Below are 21261 nucleotides of genomic sequence, written 5' to 3' on the forward strand. Positions count from 1 at the left end.
ACATGGATATGGCAAATCGCAGAAAAATGTAAATCAATTTCCCCTCAAAACCCATCTATACTACTCTTGGGCCTAGATCCAAGCTCACTCTGACTCATTTACTTGTTCTCGGGACCCTTTTTCTCCTATTGGGTTGCCTTGCCCAGCCCTGATATGAGAATATGTGCCTAGTATTATTATGATGTGTTTGGTTGATATCCCTGGGAGGTCCTGCTCTTTTCTAAAGGGAGGAGTGGATCTGGGGGAGAGGCGGGTGCTAGGGATGGGAGGTCTGGGAGGAGTGGAGGAAGGGGAAACCTCTGTGGGGATGTATGGGAGAAGAGTAAAAATAAGAAGCAGAAAGATTCCCAGCAATGCTCCATAACTTGATCCTTTCTTACAGCTTCCACTGACATCTTCTCTGGACCACGTTAAAATGACTGAATCACTGCTTCCGTATTTTATTTTGGGCATCCCGAATAACTCATCTGGCAGCTGAGTTATCCATTTAGAAGCTAGCATAGCCTAGTTAAAACTACTTAATGCCCTGCATCTTAACCATTACTGTCGGCATCTTACATCTCTAACCACACTCTGGGAGGCTTAAGCAATGTAAAAATATTGCTGCAGAAGAAAATGTTATAGCTGGGCAGCGACGTGCACACCTTTAATCCCAGCACTTGGGAGGCAGAGGCAAGATGATCTCAGTGAGTTCAAGGCCAGCCTGGCCTACAAAAGAGAGTCTCAGGACAGCCAGGGCCATCACACAGAGAAACTCTGTCTCGAAAAACCAAAAAATAAAAATTAAAAAATTAAAAAAATAAACATCGCTGCAGTTTTGAAGGCTAGGAGTCCAAGGTGACGGGACTCACACAGCAGTTCTCTCTAAGTCCCTGGAGTCCCGTCATTTCCTCTCAGCTCTTGGCGTCTTTAACATGTCCTGATTTGCAGATGCACCCCTCCTGGTCTCCACCTTCACATTCAAACAGCATTCTTCTAAAAAACTATTTGAGCACTAATTATGTGTATCTGTGTAAGTGTGGGGGGGGATATGCACAAACATGGGCACAATGCTCTCGGGGGCAGAAGAGGGAGTTAATGGCAATTGTGAGCCTACATAGGTGGGTGCTGGGGGTTGAACTTGGGTCTTTCCAAAAATGATATGTGCCGTGCGATGGTGGTACACACCTTTAATCCCAGCCCTCGAGAGGAAGAGACAGGCAGATCTCTGTGAGTTTGAGGCCAGCCTGGTCTATGTGAGCTAGTTCCAGGACAGCGAGGACTATAACACAGAGAAACCCTGTCTCAAAAAAAAAAAAAAAAAAAAAAAAAAAAAGATACGCTTGCTCTCTTAATATCTGATCTATCTCTCCAGCGCAAGCCTCCAGTGGCATTCTCCCCCTACTTCCCCTACTTCTCTCAGCTCTGTACCCCTACCCTCTGTGTGTGTGACCAGTTTCCCTCTTTTTATGAGGACACCAATCATACTGGAGTAGGACCTACCTTTTACCACTATGACCTCAGCTCAGGTAATTACATCTGCAGTGACTCCTACCAAATAAGGTCTCACTCTGAGGTACCGAGGGTGAGGACTTCAATACTCCAATATATGATCGGGGTGTGGGGGGCATGATTCAACCCAATAAATCCTCATCTCTGTTTTATTTTCTCCACAGCAGTCACCGCCTTCTAATGGATGGCGTGGCTCCTTCGCTTACAAAAGTATCTACTCTTCTCCGTGGCAGGTAAGCGTCAAGACAGCAGAAAAGTTTTTCGGGGGTTGTGCCTGTTTGTCTCGTTTGGAGACCGTATTATACAGCCCAGGTTGGCCTCTAACTCACTGTGGAGCCGGAGGATGACCTTAACTGTCTGTTCCTCCCAGCAGCAACCACCCAAGTGCTGGGGCTGCAGCTTGGGTACCATGATGCTGTGCGGTGCTGGGGATCGACTCCAGTACCTCACAGATGGGAGGAAAGCCCCTCGACAAGTCAAGCACATCGCCGGGCCTGTTGGTTTGTCGTGCTCATTATTTTAGCCTCCGTGCCTAAAGTTAACCCCAGCAAAAGACAGTTGAGAGATCCATATTTGCAGAACAAATACAAAGAAAGAAAAAAAAAAGTGTGTTTCTTACCTCTTCCTTCACAGCTCTAGCCTGTGGCAGGAGCTCCCGGCTAAATAAATCCGTGGACGCTGAGACCTTTCGAGCTTTTGCGAACATCAAGGGTAACCACGTGCAGTCCCTTCCCTATCGCTGATGGAAACTGAGACCCAAGGGGCCCGGGTTTAATTCAAGTCCATGGGAGGAGCAGCAGTCGGTTCTCTTTCCTGTCCCCGCTCTGCACAACTGCTGACTTTCGTATATGTCATTTTCTCAGGAGCCAAAAAGGGCTGCAATGACAATTTGAAAGCAATCGGGTTCTTTGTGTTTGACCAGTGACAGATGGGCACATGGCTATTTGCTCTAGATAAACCGAGTTAATCAAGACATCAAAGACTTCCTACTTGATGGGCTAGTCCAACCACATTATGATATCCAGGGCTGATGGGAATGCATTATAAAGGCAACAAACCAGTCCCATCGGTCTTAGCTATTTATAAGGAAATGATCCTGTTTGGGAGAACCTGCACTTCTGATTTGGGACCGAGAATTGCTCAATATAGACTTTACCATGGGGCGAGAACTCAGAAAGTCTTCCACCTGGCTCAGGTTTCTGGCAAGGTAGGGAAAAAAATGGCCCACTACCCTCCAGTAACAGCTAGAAACAACATATTGTCCATGCTAAAGAAGCCCCAAAGATATCATGTGAAGAAAAAAAAATACAAGAAAAGAAAAGGGACAAAAAAAAAGCTTCCAAAACATTTTACCTCCTTTTCTTCCTATAGAGTGACGTTAATTATAGACTCTGCAGCTGACTGAGTGACCTTGAGCTAACCGCTGAAGCTTCTGGTGTCTCACTACCCCTTCTATAAAAATAGGGTTAATGATAGTGTTTACTTTATCATTTGTTGTGAGATTTCAGTGTGGTTACACACAAAAAGCACTTGGAAATGTACTCAGCCAGTAAGATGCTCCGTTCATGCTGCTATGGTGTCTCCATCTAGTCATTTACTCAGCCAACATAGACTAAGGGTTTACTTTGGGTTCTAAGCTCTGTGCTGGCTATTGCCGATACAAAAAGGCATAGAAATGGTTCCTACATCCGGGCATGCAGCAGCCGAAAGCAGATTTTGGCAACCAGAGACTTATAGATCACTGAAATGACAGGCGTGTGCTGGTGTAGGCAATTTCAATGTAAAGGGTCCATGGTGATTGTTATTCCCTGAGGGTAATGAAAGACTCACCTCCCCTGCTGCCTCTCAAGCAGGAGGGAAAAGCATGCTTATTTTAATTTCTGGGATGAAACTTTGACTCAACTGTTGAGACGATGAGGGTCGGATTTTAAACATCTCTGAAATTTAATATTGTCATATATAACTTGGTATTTATGAAAACTGCTTATTGTGTGTTTCATATAGGGTCTGACAAGGCAAACATGGTAAGCTGTATTGTTTTTTTTTCAGTATCATATATTTTCTCTCTATATTTAGCTTCTCTGTGGTAGAATCTATTTTGGGGTCTACCAACTTTGAACTTAGTCGTAACCATTATTTTGATCAATGTGTGGTGAATATGTGTCAGCAGAACCCAAGTGGGAAGCACCCTGGAACACAATCTTTAAATACATGGATGGGTGTTATCAAAACCTCTCCCGCTTTTATACCCTGCTGTGAGAGCTTGTCCTCAAAATGGGCATGTCCATCAAACCAGATCTGGCAATAAGAAGGTGTAGCTGAACAGAGCCTCAGCTGAAATGTACATATACAAGAAAAGAAACAGCCAGCCGGGCGGTGGTGGCGCACCCCTTTAATCCCAGCACTCGGGAGGCAGAAGCGGGCAGATCTTTGTGAGTTTGAGGCCAGCCTGGTCTACAAGAGCTAGTTCCAGGACAGGCACCAAAGCTACAGAGAAACCCTGTCTCGAAAAACCAAAAAAAAAAAGAAAAGAAAAGAAAAGAAAAGAAACAGCCCAGCCCTCAGGAGGCAGAGGCAGGCAGATCTCTGTGAGTTCGAGGCCAGGCTGGTCTACAAGGGCTAGTTCCAGGACAGGCTCCAAAGCTACAGAGAAACCCTGTCTCAATAATCCCCCCTTCCCCCCCAAAAAAAAAAGAAAAAGAAAAAGAAAAAAAGAAAAGAAACAAATCAATAATGACTCTCTGGGGATATTTTTTTCTGCAGAGAAAGTTGACTAGCATATTCATATATAACTTGTATTCAAGTTCCCCTATCTCTTACTCATCACAGACAAAATGGAAAAAGCAGGAAAACCACTTGAAGATGTTTAGACGGTAACATTTAGATGGAAAATTCTTCAAGTGTAAAGACAAAAGAGAGAGTTAGATAGGATGCAGGTTAATTGGGATATGCGGTCATCTGAACAACAGATTCATTCACTTTGCACACGCAAGTATTCATTGAGTTCTGGTGAAAGGCATGTGGATGAATGAATTCAAACCTCCCAGAGCTGGTCAGTAACCTTTACTCTGTACTCCTGCTCACTCCTTAGTGATTAGATTGATGACCTCCAGGTTAACTTGGGCGTCACATCCTGAAGATTCTGCGAAGTCCTCAGTTTTGTACATGCCGGAATGACTGAAAGGGCCATTCTACCTCGTGAGCTTCACGATGTAGCAATGGTTGGCCTTGCACACCTGACCCTTTTGTCTCTACCTATCGAGTGCTAGGGTCACAAGTGTGTACCACCATGCCAGCCTTGCTGAAATTTTCATTCCTCAGATATAGCAGTGAGTTCAGTCTCAGCCTGGGCAACAGAAGAGCCTCCTCAAAAAGGAAAGAAAGAAAAAGGAAGAATTGGAAGAGGGCTGTCCCACATGACTGAAACTGGCTTATAGAGGCTATGTCATTAGGTGTTAGCTAGAACAATAGTACTTCTTTTGGCAGCCATGGCTCTTCTTAGGCAGGCACTTAACGAGGCTTAGGATCATCCCGGGTTTATATCCTTGCCCTACTAGACACAGTGGTGTGTATTCAGGTCCTTTTAGACTGAGTCTGAGACCTAGTATGAGGGCCCAGAAAGGCCTGACTGGACTTGAAGCCAGAAGAGGTTCTGTTATCATCTCTGTTAGCTTTATAAACCACACTCAGGAAACACTGTTGCAAATGGACACAAGCCAAGGGGTTAAGTACTGACAGTTCCAATCAAATGTTTACTAGACAGTTACTGTGTACCAAACACCACACACACATCTCTAACTACAGAGCCTGTAACGCAAGAACTCACTGAAACAGATGTCCTTGGTCCCGTATTTGAAGCACAAAGCTATGAGCCAGCTGAGGGTCCGTGTGCTCAATAACTTAATTGTAATAACGTGTGCGGGGAAGCAGAAACAGATTGCAAGCCGGTGATTTTTGACTCCCAAACTGGGGCTGTGACCACAAAAGCATTGATTTCCTGTGTTAGCAAAATTTCAAAGACATGTAGGTAGGTGGTAGCTGGCCTGCTTTAACCTGAGATCCAGAATGTTAAGGGACAGAGTCTGTCTCTTCATGGGGTTCTAGAAACTTTGGGGAATAGAGATGGTGTGGTGTTCTAATTGCATTGTTGCTGCTATGACAAAACACTGACCAAAACCAGCTTGGGCAAGGTCAGGGTTTCTTTAACTTTTACTGTCATGTCTTAGGCCATCACTAAAAAAGTCAGGGCAGGAACTGGGGTGGGGGGGTCAGAATGGAAGCAGAGGTAAAGCCCCTCTGGCTTGTTCAGCTAACTTCCTTGGAAAATCCAGGTACACCTGCCCAGGGTTACCACCTACAGTGGGCTAGATCCTTCTGCATTAATTGTCAGTCAAGAAAATATCTCCCAGACGTGCCCACAGGCAAGCTTAACAGGGGCAGGTCTTTAACTGTGGTTTCCTCTTCTTAGGCATGTCACATTGACAACCAAGCTTAGCCACGATAGGTGGATAACGTGTAGAAAAGTCAAGAAAGAGAGGCAGGTGGTGATTGTCAGAGCTAATCAAGCAGCCAGGAAAGTTTGGCAGGAACAGGGAGCACGTGTCTAGAAGGGCGTGGTTAATAGTTAACCATGAATAAGTGGTAAGATTCATCAAGAACATTCCTCAAACTTTTCATAGCTGTGTACAGTTGGAACATCCATTGGTTTCCCAAAAATACAGAAGGAAGGTGAGTACTGAGTCTACTGTCTGGGAGAAGGTCATGTATGCATTCAGAAAGTGGAGGAAGGTCCTTCTAGACATCCAGCATGCAACAAAAAGACAGCGTGGGCAGGAAGCCTACTTCCAGTCCTGACTGTGCCTGTAATTAACATGTGGTATTGGGTAGGTCAGTTTTACTCCCAGAGACCATGTGCAAAGAAAGGCCTCGTCTGGTCAGAATCTGAGGCCTTGTTTAGCTCCATCAGTGTGGTCATTGGAAATAGCTCATCCGAGCCAGGCCTCCAGGAGGTAGATATTCCGGTCTGTTTCTTTGTTGCTGTGATAAGACACTGACCGAAAACAAGTCGTGGGCAGAAAGAGTCTATTGGCTTGCATTCCTCATCAGGATCCATTGCTGAGTGAGGGTCAGGGAGGAAAGTTGAAGCAAGGACTGAAGCAGAGAACAGGGGAGGAGTGTTGCTTACTGACTCGCTCCCTCCTGGTCAGCCAGCTCCTTCTACAACCCAAAGGTGGCACTGCCCACAGTAGTGGGTAGTGGGAGGCCCTCCTCCATTGATTAGCAATTCAGAAAATGCCCCCAGACAGGCTCAAAGGCCAGCCTGATGGAGGTGGTTTGTCAACTGAGATTCCCTCATCTCAGGTGTGTGCACATTTGTGTCTAAGTGACAAAACCTATGACAGTGATCTCCATATTTGGTATCCTTTCCTTGACTGTACTGGAAACATGATAACCTCCTCTGTCTCCTTCCATCCTTCCTTCCTTCCTTCCTTCCTTCCTCCCTTTCATCTGTTTCTTTATTTGAGACTAGGTCTCATTTACACAGCACCAGGAGAGCTTAGACGCAAACCCTTTTTGGCGAGGGAACTGTGTATGTCCCTTACTTCACGTCAGCCCCCTGTGTAGCTGCTAGGGACAGAGTCGGTAACACTGAAAATCGCCTTAGGGTCTGTACTCCACCTATGAACACTTATCAGTTTAATTAAGGACCTACTATATGCGAGGCTCTGAAGATGCAGAATGAACAGGACAGTCAGGCCTCTCTGGAATACAGAGCCCCCAGCTCGCTGGTAACTTTCAGAAGGTGGAAGACTCAGGCTCCCTGAGTTTATCTTATCTCACGCTCTCAGACAAGGTGTGAAGTGGGTGCTATCACTTTCTCTGCTCAGAGGAAGAAACTGAGACTTCTGTGATTGGCGGAAGGTACTAGGCCGTCCCAACTCAAAGCTTTCAGGTATGGAGCCCATGCTGACCTCAACATATCCTGCATCATATCCTGAAGTTTCTAGAAGTGAAAGCCGAAATCCACAGAGAACATGCCCAGAGAACTGTAGCTGATTGAGATTGTCTGCGATCCCCAGTCCCTACCTTTTTCCTCACAGCCATCTCTGTCTTTTGATGTCTTCTGGATCTCAGGAGACAGGTGTTCTTTGAAGTACCTCTCTGATGTGGAAGACACCTGCCTTGGTGTGGGTGGAGACTGCAGCCAGATGACAGTCTTCCCAGGAGCGAGCGCCGGGACACTTACTAAGGTCAGGGTTGTGGGGAGGAACCTCCAACTGAGGACTCAGGAGCATAGCACTCAGACCCAGATCTAAACCGTATGGTCCTAATTACAGTCAGCCGTGGGTCCTTCTCATTACTCCTGCACTGGTCAGTGAGACCAGAGACACAGAATTCAGCACTGGTGTCCCAACACCAGCATTCGGGCTGCTTCATAGGATCTGCTAACACAACTGTGCATTCCATCTTCAGCGTGCTGAGGACACACAATCTCCCAGGAGAAACACAGCAGCATTTTATAGCCCAAAAAAGCTAATCTTCCAGCTTTATTTTCAGAGGGGGAAAAGGGGAACTATTAAAAACAACTTAGAAAAAGAAAAAGAAAAAAAAATCAAATCTTATTTTGAGGTTATTCTTTAAATGACAGAAAGCTCAACTTCAGCTGACCAAGACAGATGCTGGTTGCTAGTTGGTACTTCCTCAGTCCCTTTACTACAGAGAGTGAGACGTCCCAGCTTCCCTTGTAGCTAGCAAATGCTTCGGGATGTCTAATCTTGAGACTGCTGTGCTGTAGGGTTGGCTTTGAACTCCTAATCTACTTGCCTCTGTCCCCGAACTGCTACATCATAGGTGCCACCAGGGCAGGTGACCAAAGCTCCAGACATGGCTGAGGTTTGTCCTCTTCCTTTAGCCATGAGTGTGATGCCTACGCCCACAGCAGATACCTTTTAGCTGCAAGGGATCTGCTGCTCTAATCCTAAGGAACCACTGAACCCAGAAGCCTCCACGCTTCCAAGTAATGAGAATATAAACCGTTATTTGCTGAGGCCACCTAGGAAAGATTTCACGCTGTCTAGATGCAAAAGCATTCCTAAGGGTAACCACTATCTCGAATATCAAAATCATTACTTTTTCTCTTTAGAAGGGGAGACATGATCCTTCTCTGTTCAGGATCCTGTACATTTTTTCTGGACCCGTTCAATTGCTTTCCTCCAATAAGTACTGGTCAAAATAAACCAGTCAATCCATTCCTGAACTGATACCTAGCAAAGATGGGATTCTTTTCTACTCTTAGTCTGCTCTCTAGCTAGAACGGATACGGGGGGCATGGATTTAGTCACATGAATATTAACACCTTTCTGGATGTAAAAACAACAGGAATAAATCACTAATTAAAGGGATGTTAGAGGTGAGCGTACTAAAATTAAGCCTAATTTTTAAAACTTTCAACCTAAATGCAGGGAAAACACAAATAAGACACGGGAGAATGAGAACTGCACACCATACACAATTTATATGACACATGAAGTGTTAATATTCCGTAAGCCACTTCTGAGAATTTACCCTAAGGACATCTCTAAGGACATATGCAAAGAAGGGGTCTCAAAGATGTGTGTGACAGTGCTGAGTTTAATAACAAAATCTGCAAGCAAAATGAATTTCCAACCATAGGGACTGCCGAAGTAAAAATGCATTACGAACTTAAGGAGGAACGCTGTAGGCCTGCTAAAGACCAGTGATGCCACAATGTAGCTGTTGTCATGGAAACACGATCACCATGTATTATTAAGTGACAAAGCTGAGTGTAAATAATGTATAGGGCTTGCAGGGGTGTGGGGTATGTGTGCATATATAAGAGTCTAGGAGGGTAAACTGAGCATCCGTAGTAAACGTGGTCTCTTCTTAGCAGATGGCATATTTTTTTAAGTTTCTTTAAGATTCTTTCTGCTTTGCTTTTGTATTAAAAAAAAAACAATAAATAAATAAAGGCGCTTTTATCTGAGAACAGATACCAAAAGGTAAAGGAAAACTTAAACAAAAAAATAATGAGTCTGAGCAAAATATGTTCATTAAAAATGTCTAATCAGGCCAGGTGGTGGTGGCACTCACCTTGAATCCCAGCACTCGGGAGGCAGAGGCAGAGGCAGGTGGATCTCTGTGACTTTGGGGCCAGCCTGGTCTATGGAGTGAATTCCAGAACAGCTAGGACTGTTACACAGAGAAATCATGTCTTGAAAAACAAAAAAAAAAATTATATGCGTATAGGTAATCAGCTATTTGTACTAGCCCATGCAGGTCATTCTAGCATTTGGGAGGCTAAAGCAGGAAAATGAGGCATGCAAGATGAGTCTGGGCTTTATATCTAATCGTAGGTCCACCTGATCTACACAGGAAAACCTTGTTTTAACCAAAAGTAAATAAATGGAGTAATGAACCAATGCACAAATGCATGAATGTCCTTTTTTGTTATAAGTCAACATCCAATGCCAGATGTGGTAGAACAGGCCTATAATTCTAGGATTTAGGAGGCAGAGGCAGGAAGTTCATGCAGTTGTGAGGTCAGTCTAGTCTGTGTAGAAAATTCCAGGCTGATCAGGGTACTGTGTGATTGCCTGTCTCAAAAAGCAAAATGAGGTGCACCACACACGCATATACACATTATATTGGAGAACCTCCAAGTACATTTAAAAAAAAAAGGGTACCACCATTGGGAATCCTGACAGAGCATTTATGAAGACAGGTTACCCATGGGCAGAATTTTAAAAAGCCGGTTTTCATTAGTCAGGGGAATGAGTTTATATATATTATATATATATGAGTATATATATATATATAAACTCATTCCCCTGACTAAAATATATATACATTTTTTATTGATATTTATTGAGCTCTACATTTTTTTTCTCTGTTCCTCTCCCTGCCTCTCCCATCTCCCCTTCAACCCTCCCCACGGACCTATGCTCCCAATTTACTCAGGAGATCTTGTCTTTTTATATAGATTATATCTATGTAAGTCTCTCTTAGTGTCTGCATTGTTGTCTAAGTTCTCTGGGATTGTGGTAGACTGTCTTTCTTTGCTTTATGTTTAAAAACCACCTATGAGTGAGTACATGTGATAATTGTCTTTCTGTGTCTGGGTTACCTCACTCAAAATAATAGTTTCTAGCTCCATCCATTTTCCTGCCAAATTCAAGCTGTCATTATTTTTTTCTGCTGTGTAGTACTCCATTGTGTAAATGTACCACATTTTTCTTATCCATTCTTTGATCGAGGGACATTTGGGCTGTTTCCAGGTTCTGGCTATGACAAACAAAGCTGCTATGAGCATAGTTGAGCACATGTCCTTCTGGCATGATTGAGCATCCTTTGGATATATACCCAAAAGTGGTATTACTGGGTTTTGAGGAAGGTTGCTTCCTAATTTTCTGAGAAATCACCACACTGACACCCAAAGGGGTTGTATTAGCTTTCATTCCCACCAGCAATGCAGAAGTGTCCCCTTTTAGGGGAATGAATTCTTAACCTAACTCCAAAATATAGACAACAAAAGTAAATTTAGACACATGGAATTAAGTCAAAGGTTTAGCATAGTAGAAAACAGTATCAAAAGATGGGGGGGGTGCACATATGGATGAGAGAAAATTAAAAAAAAATGTCAGTCACCCCTTCAGAAAGGCCTGTGTCTAAAATATGTGAGAAAGTCTACTCGATAGCAAGAAGACAGCCCAATGCAAAATGGGCAACGAACCTAAATGCACAGCTTCCAAAAGAAGATCCCAACAGCTGTGCAAAAAGGCACTCGGGGTCACCGCTCATCAAGGACATACAAATTAAAACCACAAATTAAAATGAAGACTTACGTTAAATGATCACTAACCCAAAAGATGAAAGATATTAAGAGGGTTGAGGTGGGCGGTGGTGATGCATGCCTTTAGTCCCAGCACTCAGGTGGCAGGGCCAAGTGGATCTCTGTGAGTTCGAGGCCCGCCTGGACTACAGAGCTAGTTCTAGGACAGTCAAGTCTACACAGAAAAAAAAAAATTTGTTAAGAGAGACTTTCTCATGCTGCTGGGAAGTTTTTTATGAAAAAATAACAGGGATGTGCCTACAAAATTAAAAATAAAAAATTTTTAAAATTAAAAATAGAACTTTCCTAGGATTGAGCAATTCCACTTCTAGGTAAGCATTTAAAAGCATTGAATCAGGAGGAGCTCACTAATTTGAGGAGGCTGGTTTGTAAGTGAGCTCCAGGGGTCCTCCTGTCTCTGCACCCTGCCCCACACTGAGCCCAACAGACAGGCTGGCACTCTGTCATCTCTAACTTTTATGTAGGTGCCGGGATCCTAAACTCAGGTTTCCAGGCTTGGGCAGCAGGCGCTCAGCAGACTGAACCAGTTCTGTAGTTTCAGACGCCGGAACCCGGTTTCAGTTTAATAAAATGAAGAGTTTTGGAAATGGATCGTGACGAATTCCCAACAGTGTGAAAAGGCTTCATGTGCGGAGCTCACACGGCATGTAACATACACCAAATAATAAGTTTTACGTTACGTGTACCTGACTACGGCTAAATCAATAAATGAAGAAAAACAAAGTGAGACGTGGTGCATTTCCTCGAGAGCCATACGGTAGCAAGAGGGTATAATGAGATTCTGCCTGACATCTGCCTGGGACTTTATGTCCCTCCGAATTGGAGAGGAGAGTGGCAAAATGTTAAGTGTCATTTTGGAGAGCTGGCTCTCTGACTGGCCTGGCCTTGTTTCATCAGCAGGCAGTTGTGTTGCCGAACACAGGGGTAGCAGGACACAGTGATAACACTCTCTAGGTGTTTGACCTTCGCCAAGACCAGTGATTTTTGGGAGCTGCAGCTGGCCTCTTTGATGTGAAGACTGAGAACTCAATGAGTCTCAGCCAGAGGGCCCTTCAGGAACGAAAGAACTAAAGAGGAAGCAGAGGCTTAGTTAGAAAAGAGCTGTAGGTTGCCAAGCAGCACTGGGGCAAACAAGACTATGGGTCATTCAAGGAGAAAATGGCCTAAGAACTTGCGTGTTCAGGGAAGAGGGGAGGGTGGGGAAGAACCACGGGAGAGAGTAGAGTTAGGCCTTAAGTTGGACTTTGTAGGTAAAAGAAGCACATGTTTTGTGTAGACCACAGTGTCTATAGCACCTCCTCCACAGATATCAACTATTTAGAAGCTGTTAGTGGGAAGAAGATTGAATTTGGAGGTCTGCTCCAGAATCTAGAAGGAAAAGAAGCAAGTTCTTTGTTCCAGATCCCTGACCGTGAGTATAAGAAGGGCAAGGGGGCGACTCCAAGGAACCTAGTCACCAGACACTGGGAAGAGGCTGTGCCATAACCATTCCTGAGATGCTCTAGAGCAAATAGAAGATAGAAAACTGAACCCTAGAACTTTGCTGTTTTCTATTTATTTATTTATTTTATTGTTTTAAGATAATGTCTTGCTGGATGGTGCATATCTTTAATCCCAGCATTCTGGAGGCAGAGGCAGGGGTATATCTGTGAGTTCGAGGCCAGCCTGGTCTACAAGAGGTAGTTAATTCCAGGACAGGCTCTAAAGCTACAGAGAAACCCTGTCTCGAAAAACAAAACAAAAACAAAAACAAACAAACAAAAAAACTAAAACAAAAACAAACAAGCAAACAAAACAAAACAAAACAAAACAAACATTCTTCTGAGGTGGGTGTACTAAGTACTGCCCACCATGTAAACTACTATTGAATGAGTATCTTATTTGACATGGTGCCACATGACTGTAATTCCAGCACTGTGGAGGCTGAGGCAGGAACATGAAGAGCTCAATGACAGTTTATGGTCACGCAACCCCGAACATACCAACCTCGTCTGATGTTGGATGCGTAGCAGGGTGACGTCTTGTTAATACCAGGAAAGGGGAGTTCTAGGCTAACCTGTGCTCGATAACAAGATTGTCCAAACTAGAAAGATTATATTTTCTCTTGAGACTCCTCCCATGCACTAGGGACACTGGGGCTAGCTACCTGATGATATGCAATCAACCATTAACAGCTCATAGGCAAGGACTCCCACTGTCTACTCATTGCTGCATTTTCCTCTCTTGTTTCACCTCTAAATGACCAGTCCCAATCCCCGGTTGCTGAGACGCAGAACCGGGCTCTAATCCCTGCTCCTCCCTTCACTTCCTTACCCTTGTTTGTCTGGTAGTTTTGTTCTCCACTCCACGCGCAGTCCTTCTCTGCATCCGCAAGGTGCCCTCTCTAGTCCAGCCATCTATCACAACCTCCTGGCTGGACTCTTCTGATCAGACGGTATTGAAATGCATTCATTCTTTGCAGGACAAGCTGGGCGATGTTTCTAATGGGCAGGAGACGTCCAGTACCAGGACCGCTCATAAGGTCTACAAGGCAAAGGTGAAACTGAGCATGGAATACTCTTGGATCCAGCTTCACCTTCTCTCCTCTGACCTTTCTTAGGGACTCTGTTTTCTAGGTTACGATTCTCGACAGGCTGTTCTCTTTGCTCAAATGCCTCTCTGGCACACAGGCAAACTCAATTTCATTTTCCAAGTTTCAGCACAGGCTCCTCCCCTCTTTTCAGCTTTTGCCAAGTGCAGGCCTCCCTGAGTGTTTCCACATCTGGACCCAAGCCGTTTCTTTCTGCTCTCTCACAACTGGAGTCCTTCACCGGCTCATGGAGTCACCCATGTTTATGGAGCTGGTGCTGGAGACGGGTGGGCAGCTCACGAAGCATGGTTCTCGGCCTAGCAGAAAATTGCCTGCAACTGTTGGCCTGTCTTGTTCAGTGAGCCTTGACTGAATGCCAGATCACCTTGTTCTTATGCACTGCCTGGCCTTTCCCCTGCTCTTCTCTTGGCTTCTCCTCACGAGTCATAAGGAGTCTAGTCCCTTCTGGCTCCATGCCCCTCTATCTCTTGAGCTGGATTTGAGGTCTCACAAGATAGGAGGAGCTCAGTCTTGTCTGATGGTGGAACGTAGGTTTTACACAGAGAAACGGATGTAGAAATAGGAAGGACTGGTCCCAAGCATGGATATCTTTCACTGTAGGCCCAATCATTACAGCCATAGAAGTTATAGTATGGAATGGAGAGGGACAACTTGGAGACAGCATTATAGCTCACAAGCAGCCGCGGAGTGAAGCGGAAAGGAGCTAATGCCATGGTGGAGACAGCCTGCTCTCTCACATGGAAAGGGTGCTCCAGTCTGCCCTTCTTCATGTTTCTGAGCCCCTGGAAGATTATTTAAGAAACTAATCTTCATGTCATGAAGAGATATTTAAGATGTAGCCATTCCTTTGGCTTCACGTTAGTCTACTTACCTTCTAAAAAAGATTTTAACTGATAGAGTCCTTGTCCAGCCTGCATGAAGTTCTGAGTTTAAATCCCAATAAACACTAAGGAAGGAAGGAAAGAAGGAAGGAAGGAAGGAAGGAAGGAAGGAAGGAAGGAAGGAAGGAAGGAAGGAAGGGAAGAGAGTGGCTGAAGGTTAAGGAGCATGCTACCAAGTCTAATGACTTGAGTTCAGTCATGCTGGAACGAGAGATCCAACTCCTACAAGTTGCCCTCTGACCTTCACATACGTTCTATGGCCTGTGTACATAAATAAATATATAAATATAATCAAAACTTTTTTCTTCTTCATTTTTTGTTTATTTGTTTTCTTCAAGACAGAGTTTCTCTGTGTAGCCCTGTCCTGGAACCCACTCTGTAGATCAGGCTGGCCTTAAACTCAGAGATCTACCTGATTAAGGGTGTGTACCACCACATCCAGTTTTAAACCCTTCATTTTGTAACTAAATGTAATTCTATGGTGATGCACACCTTTAATCCCAGCACTGAGGAGGATCTCCTATGAGTGTGAGGTCAACCTGGTCTACACAGAGAAATCCTGTTTCAGAAACAAATGTACAAGTATGTAACACAAGGGGGCTGGAATGGTGATGCTATTTTTTTTCTTTAAAAAAGAAAGAAAGAAAAAGATTGATAAACTGATTCAGAACATGAAAGGCAGTTCCTGCTAACGCTGACTTCTTCAGTCTGAAACCAGGGACCTACCCACATGAAGGGACGAGAGAACATCCCCTCCACAAACTTGTTCTCTCACCTCCAGACCAGAAAATCTGCACACATCTATACACACACACACATAAATACGTGTTTAAAAATTAAAGTCAAGCCAGGTGGAGGTGGCGCACACCTTTAATCCCAGCACTTGGGAGGCAGAGGCAGGCAGATCTCTGAAAATTCGAGACCAGTCTGATCTACAAGAGCTAGTTCCAGGACAGGCTCCAAAGCAACACAGAAACCCTGAACCAAAAAAAACAAAATAAAATAAAATAAAAATAAAAAAATAAAGTCGAATAGTATAAACACTGCATTTAAAAATAGTTTGAGATAATGACATGAAAGAGAAAGATAAAGTTATTTTTGCCTTATCAACCTCAACCATGCATCAGTTCATTTGTCTACATCGTCTGTCTGTGCCTGAACTAATTTCTAGAATTTGTTAAATGTTCTGAAAGCTACCCCTAGTTGATAGTTTACTTTTTCTGTGTTTTTGTGTAATTTAAATATTTTAGTTTGTATATAGCATCACTATTGTAAGAAGAAATTTTCCTTTAAAATTGTTATTCATTCATTTATTTGTTTGTTTGTTTTAGAGACAGGATCTAATGTATACAAGGCTGGCCTCCAAGTCCGCGGAGCAGAAGACAACCTTGAACTTCTGATCCTCCTGTCTCCTGTGCCACCGCATCTGAGTTTATGTGGTGCTTGGGATCAAACTCAGGGTTTGAGCATGCTATGACTCCATCTCTGTCCTGAAAGTGACTTTAGAACAAAATTAGAAGCAGATACATTACAATATTTGTTCTGGATAGTAGTACTATTAAAAATACTTTCTTCTGTGCAATTTTACTAGGAAAAAATTTTTTAAGTTTTCCATAAAAGGAACTTTATAAAAGAAAAAAAAATAGGAGTCTAAGATTAGCATAGCAGAATTCAGTCCAGAGAAGGACAAATGGGTTCAAGGTCAAAGGTGAATAAGCCTGGGTGAAAGTCTTCAGTCCTGAGGGGCTCTAGTGTACAGGGCTAACCGAAGGACCAGGCAGCATCTGCAAGATTTTGGTAGACATTGCCCTTGAAAACTGGGCCTCAGAGCCTTTGGTTACAGCTTTCCAATGTCGCAGCAGGTGGCTTGGTAAATGCTGGAAGCTTCGAAAGTGCCTAGGGCACTCTATGTAGCCGCTGAACTTCAGGACCATCTTCGTTCTCTAGTCGAAGAGGTAGTGGATAACCTTAACCCAGGGATCTGCTCAGCCGCGCACAGAGTGGCAATGAAGATGCCCCAGCGCGGTTATTCGCGCATATCGTACTGGCTCACATGAGAACGATGAATTTTCTTTTCAACGGACAAATGTTCGTGTGGCTAAGAAGTCACGAAAAGAGAGGAGATTGAAGGCAACCCAGAGGAACAGAGGAGACAGACTCTCTAAGAGGTTGGAGTAAAGTGAAATCCTGTCCTGGGTGAAGAGTGGGCCCTTATCCCTTTCCACAGCTAATGGTATCATTTAGTCATGAGTACTGCTTTTCACCAGACTCAGGTTTCCGTCTACGGTCTGCTTCAATCTCATCTGTCATTCCCCTCCCCGGCTGTAGCACGGTACCACTCTGGGCAGAATGGAAGCAGTATCTTGCACCCGTTCGGTCTCGAATTTAATAAAGAGAAAACAAAGTACACGCGTGCCACCCACATCAGCCTTCTTTCTTTGGAGAGGCGTTTGGACATCCCAGAGGTTAGTTTAACGCCCTGTGTGGGCGAAGTGTGGAGGATGCTGCATAGACAGGTGGTCCTCTCTCAGCTCAGGTTCGCTTGGTGCGTGCGTCCTTCTCGTCAGACCTGCAGATGGTGGTACCCAGGGTTGCTCGCAGGTTATGGGATAGAACAGAGTCAGGGGTCTTCTGTGGGAATTGGTGATTTCATTTCCAAGCATCTTGGGTTTTTTTTAATTAACAGGAATTTCCTTTTCTATCTGAAAAGTAGGAAGACTGCTAGCGGTCAAGGTGAAGGGGGATGGGGTGTCTGCTCTGGAGAGGAACAGCGGGAGGGAAGCCAGCTGACATCGCCTGAATGTACCCGTTGGCTGCGTGAGATGAGGGTATGAGTGTAGCCAGAACCCCCAGAACCCCCAGCCCAGGGCGGCCAGAATGTGTTCTCTATTAGAGCCATCTGGGCACTAGGCAGCCTTAGTGGCATGCCGTCTCCGTTGGATCCTCCTTTCAGGCGTGGTGCCTTCTTTTCCTGGGATAGCAAGCAGAGGGGTGAGCAGGACCCCGCAGGTCGGGGACCTTCAGGCACCAGGAGACCCAGGACACACGCGGCTAGCCCGGTGGCGGTGGCGCGCGCTTCTCCCCCCCCCCCCCCCCCCGCGGTCGGGAGCGAGCCGCCGTGACGTCACGGGCCACCCGCCAGCCCCGCGCTCCACCGGGCAGAGCGCGTGCAGCCGCCGAGCACATGGACCCGCTGGTCGAGCGGGCTCGGCAAGGCCAGGATGAAGAGGAGCTGCGAACCAGGATGCGACCCAGTGCCCCCAAAGCCCCCCGAGTGGATATTCACGCGGAAAGGATGTTGGCAGTCCGGGTGACCTGGGAGTCATGGCTGAATCCACCTTCCCGTAAGTTCCAAGTTTATCCCCAGGAAACTCTGGAGCCTAGGGATGTACAGTCTTGATAGAGGAAAAGGGGCTTTTGGATTCACTTTTCCTCATCACTAGACTCGAGACCGCCAGAGAGTTTGGGTTGGGGTGAGGGGTGTGGGTGCGGGGGAGGTTACACAGAATGGCCCTTGCATAGAGATAGTTCTGGATTTAGGCACTTGATCAAAAGCCCATTTCCTCATGGCTAAAAAGAGACGCCCCCTGCAATCAGCGCAGATTTGGGGCCGCTGATGTGGTTTGGAGGCCTCATTTGCGAAACTGGAAGTCTGAGTGATGCTCCCTCCATCCTTGGCCAGCCCTCCTCCGAGACAGCCCCTCAGGGCAGAAAGAAGGTGTTCTAAAACTCCCAAACTGCGTCAGGAAACTTTCCCTGTGTTTGTACTGCATTCCTGTGTTTGTTCATGGCCCCCACACCCTCAGTATGCTAATTCTCTCTGGATGGGCTGTTGATTTTACTAGATGGGCCCTTCCTTGGCTACTTTTTTATGCTCTGCACCCACACTGTGGTGTGGGAGAGCGGCACAGACTTCCAGGAAGCGCAGCCATGAAGCTACATGTGCCCATGTGTGGACACATCATGGATTTTCCTACTAGGTTTCAAGCCTGCGTTAGTCTATTCTTTTAAGCTCTTGACTTAAGGATATTCTAGAAGATTAAGAAGGAGAGAAAAATCACTTAAGAGGGTGTAGGGACAAGAGAGTAAGGTTTGTGTTTTCTTTCTGCTCTTGTGTTTTTGAGGGGCTATTGTCAGTTGGCCTAGAGAAAGCCATGGCGGAGTGTGTGTGTGTGTGTGTGTGTGTGTGTGTGTGTGTTGGGGAGGGCCAAGGATCCAGTCTTCTATGTGTTGCACTGTATGTGGTAGGATGTTGCACGCCTGTTTTGCATATGGGCAGTGACAAGTTGGGGCTTGTTCACTTGCCACGGTCCTGTGGTCATAGCTAGTCCTTCTACAGCTCTAGCCAGTCAGTGGGAACGGGTATGTGTTCCATCCTTGGAACTCCGAGTGGGATTTCCTCCAAGATTTATCAGGAGCCAAACTGTCGTGAAAGCAGAAGGACAAATGGAATCCATGACTGGGAAAAACCTCGTGGCCTGCTCTCCAAGGTTGGACATGTGCTGGTTACATCTTGGAGGTGAGGATGTTGCTTGTGCCCTACAGGCTCCACTAGGTTCATGATGGGTTTGGTGAGATGTCAGGACTGGGCTAGGACATTGTGGGCTATCATGCTGGGGACCACCCTCCTCCCCCAACTGTCTGGGAATAACGGGTAATGCCTGGTTCAGGGTGGCTGCATTCTCCTGCTGTCCCTGCCTTGAGAGCAGAATTTTGCACAAAGCAGTTTCTCTTGAAAAGTAGAGAAAAGGAATCGATTTCATCCTTTCTTTGATTTGTTTTCTTCTCTTTTCAACAACCACCACTGACTCATATTGCTCCGCTCCTGTGGCAGCAGCATTCAGAGCTGGAAGGGTCCTCTCTTGTTTCTGACGTTTCTGGGGATTTGTGGGACTGGTCCTCTGAAAGTCTGCAGAATTCTGAGCATCTCCATGGATTCCGGTCTTGTCTTCTTTTAACATGGACGGCTGGCAGGCAGTCTGCCTGGTTTCTGAGGCCTATGCTTGCCATACCTGGGACCTTTAGTCTGCCCGATCTAGGTGCTGTCCTTAGGTACCTCAGCTGTGGACTCTCTTGGAACACAATTAGCTTCTCTTCCATTTTATGTGAGTAGCCCTGAATTTGCTCATATCAAGGACGGGCCAGCCTTTTCCTGGGGGCACTGAGGGCTTTTAATATTTACTATAATCTACTCATATATATATATACATATATGTGTGTGTGTGTATGTATGTATTCATATATGTGTGTGTATTCCTACATCCCTCTTAAATTCATAAATTCTTTATAAATTCTTTATATATATGTATATATATATGCACATACATATATAAATATAGCCTGCAGAATTCATTTAATGTTGCTTGTGTGCACATGTGTTTAGAGCTGACTTCTTGGAATTGGGTAACCTAACAGGGACTTATCCATGGAGAAAACTGATTCTTCCACCCTCAGCAGCCATTAACTCTCCATCTAGGGCTAAGGCTTTGTGAAGTTTGCCCCATTCACACGGGCGTGTAAACAGGCAGTGTGGTGATCCCTGTTCCTGAGACTGGTAACTGAAAGCCAGCAAATGGCTATACTTGGATATGTTTTAGATTCCACATGGCCTTTTCCTTCTCTAGTCGGGTGAAGATATAACACTCTCCACCCTGCTGAGCCCCCAACCCCTGCCCCACCTTCCTTCCTAATGTCAGTTTGGAAGAGACCGGGATTTATCTTCCATGGTGTGTCTCACATCTGTGTCGGCATATTGACTCAAAAACGGGAGCAGAACAACCATCTGAAATAAGAGTAGCCAGGCAGTGGAACCAACTCTATGGGTCCAAGTGCTTTCCTGGCACGTCTGATGACCTACTGAAACCCACGGTAGAAGAAGAGAACAGTCTTCCCAACCCTGTCCCTGTCTTTTGGCCTCTCCAGGCCTGCTTCGACATGGGCATATTCTCTAAGTCATGCGGTCTCTCTCTCTCTACACACACACACACACACACACACACACACACACAAATTTTTAAAAGACTAACCTTTGAAGCCAGGTGTGGTGACTCTTGCCAGGTGTGGTAAATCCTCGCATATGAGAAACTGAAGCAGGAGGATTACCATGAGTTCAAAGCCAGCTTTGTCTATAGGCCTGCTTGAATTCCAGGGTGAAGCTTGCCCAGAAAATTAAAACAAAATAAATACAGATCAGTGTCCGTGGAGTCCTGGTGACAAATCGTGTTGGCTTCTTTCTACAAAGTACCTGAAGTTCCCTGTCTCGTAGAAGGCCGCTACAGGGTTCTTTGTTCTGCTAGCAGGGTACTAGCCATGCCTAGCCACGTGTAACAGCTTTGGAGATCAGGTCGTAGATGGGATTTGGGCTCTATGACTGTAGAGCACAAGAGTTCTTTGGTAGTGGCCTGGATGTCTGATTTGCTTTTCTGACA

The 21261-nt window shown here is 45.3% G+C and overlaps 1 protein-coding gene and 1 long non-coding RNA gene across 20 annotated transcripts in view; one reads left to right on the forward strand and one right to left on the reverse strand.

The window, feature by feature from the left end:
• LOC146891081 (uncharacterized) overlaps positions 1-2432 on the reverse strand; it is a 135160-nt gene extending 132728 nt beyond the window's left edge. For 3 of the 12 annotated variants that reach the window (XR_014998003.2, XR_014998004.2, XR_014998005.2), the window contains exon 1: positions 2111-2426. Coding sequence is in view for 1 of the 12 variants with exons in the window: in XM_087898820.1 (XP_087754946.1) it covers positions 2111-2197 (87 nt within the window). In the remaining 11 variants the exon portion in view is untranslated. Of the gene's footprint in view, positions 1-2110 lie in introns of all 12 variants that reach the window. The other 9 variants (XR_014998001.2, XM_087898820.1, XR_014998014.2 and 6 more) reach the window with 8 other exon arrangements.
• A 15543-nt stretch (positions 2433-17975) lies between these two features.
• The window catches only part of LOC125415053 (uncharacterized), a 207092-nt gene continuing 203806 nt past the window's right edge, over positions 17976-21261 (forward strand). For all 8 annotated transcript variants that reach the window (XR_015735605.1, XR_007236504.3, XR_014997994.2 and 5 more), the window contains exon 1: positions 17976-18177. This is a non-coding gene — a long non-coding RNA (uncharacterized LOC125415053). The remainder of the gene's footprint in view (positions 18178-21261) is intronic.

The sequence above is a fragment of the Myodes glareolus genome, chromosome 19 (assembly GCF_982192425.1).
Source record: "Myodes glareolus chromosome 19, mMyoGla1.1, whole genome shotgun sequence".
In the NCBI taxonomy this organism is placed as follows: Eukaryota; Metazoa; Chordata; class Mammalia; order Rodentia; family Cricetidae; genus Myodes; species Myodes glareolus.